General features: G+C 40.9%; 1 protein-coding gene across 1 annotated transcript in view; it reads left to right on the forward strand.

Annotated features, from left to right (window-relative positions):
• Window positions 1-2,564, forward strand: part of zpld1a (zona pellucida-like domain containing 1a) — a 47,998-nt gene that overhangs the window by 29,263 nt on the left and 16,171 nt on the right. The window contains exon 5 of the mRNA XM_037687625.1: window positions 1,095-1,192. Coding sequence (XP_037543553.1) covers window positions 1,095-1,192 — 98 coding nt within the window. The remainder of the gene's footprint in view (window positions 1-1,094; window positions 1,193-2,564) is intronic.

The following is a 2,564-nucleotide window of genomic DNA, read 5'->3' on the forward strand; positions in this document are numbered from 1 at the left end:
AGCAGGACATGAAGGTTTGTTAGCAAGGTGGTTAGAAGATCCACAACCAAAGCAGGAATGGTTACCAGCAGCTTGAGCAGTGGCAGGAGCAGGATCCGGCAGCTTCTTCTTTATGTCCCAGCGGCAGCTTGGCTTTGATTGTTTCTGTATGGCCTTCACCGGAGCAGAAGCACCAGCAGCAGGAGCATCAGAAAGAACGTTAGCATCCCTTAATCCACTTTCAATTTGCAACACCAATGCAGTAGCTTTAGCAAGTGTTAGTTCCGGTTCCAGTAAGAATCGGTCTCTTCTGTGAGTGTTAGCAACACGCTCGATCAGTTGATCACGCAACATTTGTTCCTCCATGTTTTCAAAATCACATGCAGCAGCTAACTCATGTGGAGAAGCTAAGAATTGATTTACCGCCTCATCCGGCCTCTGCGCTCTTTGTCGAAAGTTGTGACGTTCAGCAATGACGTTCACCTTCGGCACAAATGTTCTTGTAGAGCAGCAGCAGCAGCAAACGTGTCTCCAGTGTTTGGCAGGAGGTAGAAAAGCCGTTGACCCTCCGTACCCAGGGCATGAAGTAGAACCACATGCTTTCTTGCATCAGGCCAGCCTTCCCTCGATGCTGCTATCACTACCATGTAGTTTTCAAACATTTTTAGCCATGTTGGAAATGCTATTGCTGGTTCCCCTGAGCATGGCAGGAATGGAGCAGGTAAAGGCACAGAAATAGACATCCTCATCGCCAGTGTTGTGGGTTGCAAGATTGAATTAGTGGATAAAATAAGCAGACACGTGCAGCTTAAGTTCTCTCCATTTACTTTCACTTTTGTTTCACCTCACTTCCCCAACCACTCTCTGCACACAGCATATTATATTTTAACAAAAAGTCTTAGACATTTTTTTCTAGTGCCCTCTCCATGCAACAACTCCAGCAGAACACAACACTGTGCACCTTACAAAGAGAGAGAGTCTGTTCAAACCACGTGAAAATTACAAATGTTCAATTAATCTCCCCATCAGTCCATCATTTAGACCTTTGTTTATTCATTCAATAAAATGTCACAACAACAGAAAACTTGTTAACTTTTTCTGTAATTTATCTGAAGGACTCATCATACGTTCAGCAGCTGTCCATTCCAATGGCAGGACTGACACTGAAGACACGGGTGTTTGCAGCGGTTAGAGCCTCTAACCTGGACAGGAGGTAATCTTTTGTCATAAAGGGTGAGCTGCTGGAAGTATACATATTGTTATGTCCAATAATGCAGATCCACATCAACTCATTTACATCCATCCTTTTTCATTCCACCTTTATTTAGACAGGTAAATCCCATTGAGCCTCGAGGACTCATTTCATCCTTGTTTACCTTCAGTATAGGGGCGTAGATGGAGCAGAGGCAGGGCAGCCGACACGGACCCGAAAGTCCCGGGTTCAATCCCAGCCATTCCCACATGTCATGGTGTCTCTGAACAAGACTCCTAATCCCTAATTGCTTCCTGGGGGCCTACATAGTTGCCCACTGCTCCACATGGGTGTATCCCAGGTGTGATGCATTAAATGCAGACAACCAATTTCACCATTGTATGGGAACATACAATGATGGCAACACATAGCACTTTACTTTAGTATTCCCAGCCTGTAAGACTGAAAACAAATGCAGAATATGGGGAACTTTTGGCCTCTAGACGTTTTGGTAATTGAATGGATTTTATCTAAAAAAGTTAAGTCAGGTCCTCTGGACGTTCAAAAAAATTTGTAAAAACATTTAGTCATTGGTTCAGGTGTGTTGATGACACCTGGGTTAAAATTTAATCTCAGGAAGTCCAACATTTCTCTGATCACATCAACTCTGTGGATAAATATTAGGGATGCACTGATCCACTTTTTCTTTTTTTTACTTCCGATCCGATACCCAAATCTAAATATCGGCCGATACCGATCCAGTTCCGATATCATGATCATTGATTTTATACGAGGCTGTAATAATCTCCTCTCAAGTACAAATTGTACAAATATATGCACGCATGTCCAAAAAGGCAACTTGAGGTAAGTTTTATTAATGTTGGATAAGTTTTAAAGTTAGAATTAAATTCTGCTAACACAAAACGTGTTTCTTTTTATCCCTAGCTTTAAAGTGGATATTAAAGTGATTAATTTAAATGATTGTTTAAAGTTATTTTATATATTTTTAAATAAAGGACAGATATAATAATTTATTTCTTCTTTCTGCACTCTTTTCATCATGTTTTCTTTTTGATTTATTTGTTTTGTTTATTTTGTTTCTTTTAAATGAATGAATAAAATAAAATAAAATGTTAAATGGCTTTAAACATCTGCTAAGTTCATGGCATAAACCAACAGACGCTGAAGCCACGGAGCTCGAATGTCCATCGTAAAACTAACTTTACCGTGGTTTGATGTGGCGCTGTGGCTCTGCAGACAGTGCACGTTGCTGTCTTGTTTTGTGGTGTTCAGTGTAAAATACTTCCACACAGCGACATGTTTAGATGAAAAGTTTGTTAGCTGTTTGTTAGGTTCTGGGGTTGGATCTGGATGGGGTTGTTTTCCCTTTTTT

This window comes from Nematolebias whitei, chromosome 14 (genome assembly GCF_014905685.2).
Source record: "Nematolebias whitei isolate Nwh7 chromosome 14, NemWhi1, whole genome shotgun sequence".
Taxonomy (NCBI): domain Eukaryota; kingdom Metazoa; phylum Chordata; class Actinopteri; order Cyprinodontiformes; family Rivulidae; genus Nematolebias; species Nematolebias whitei.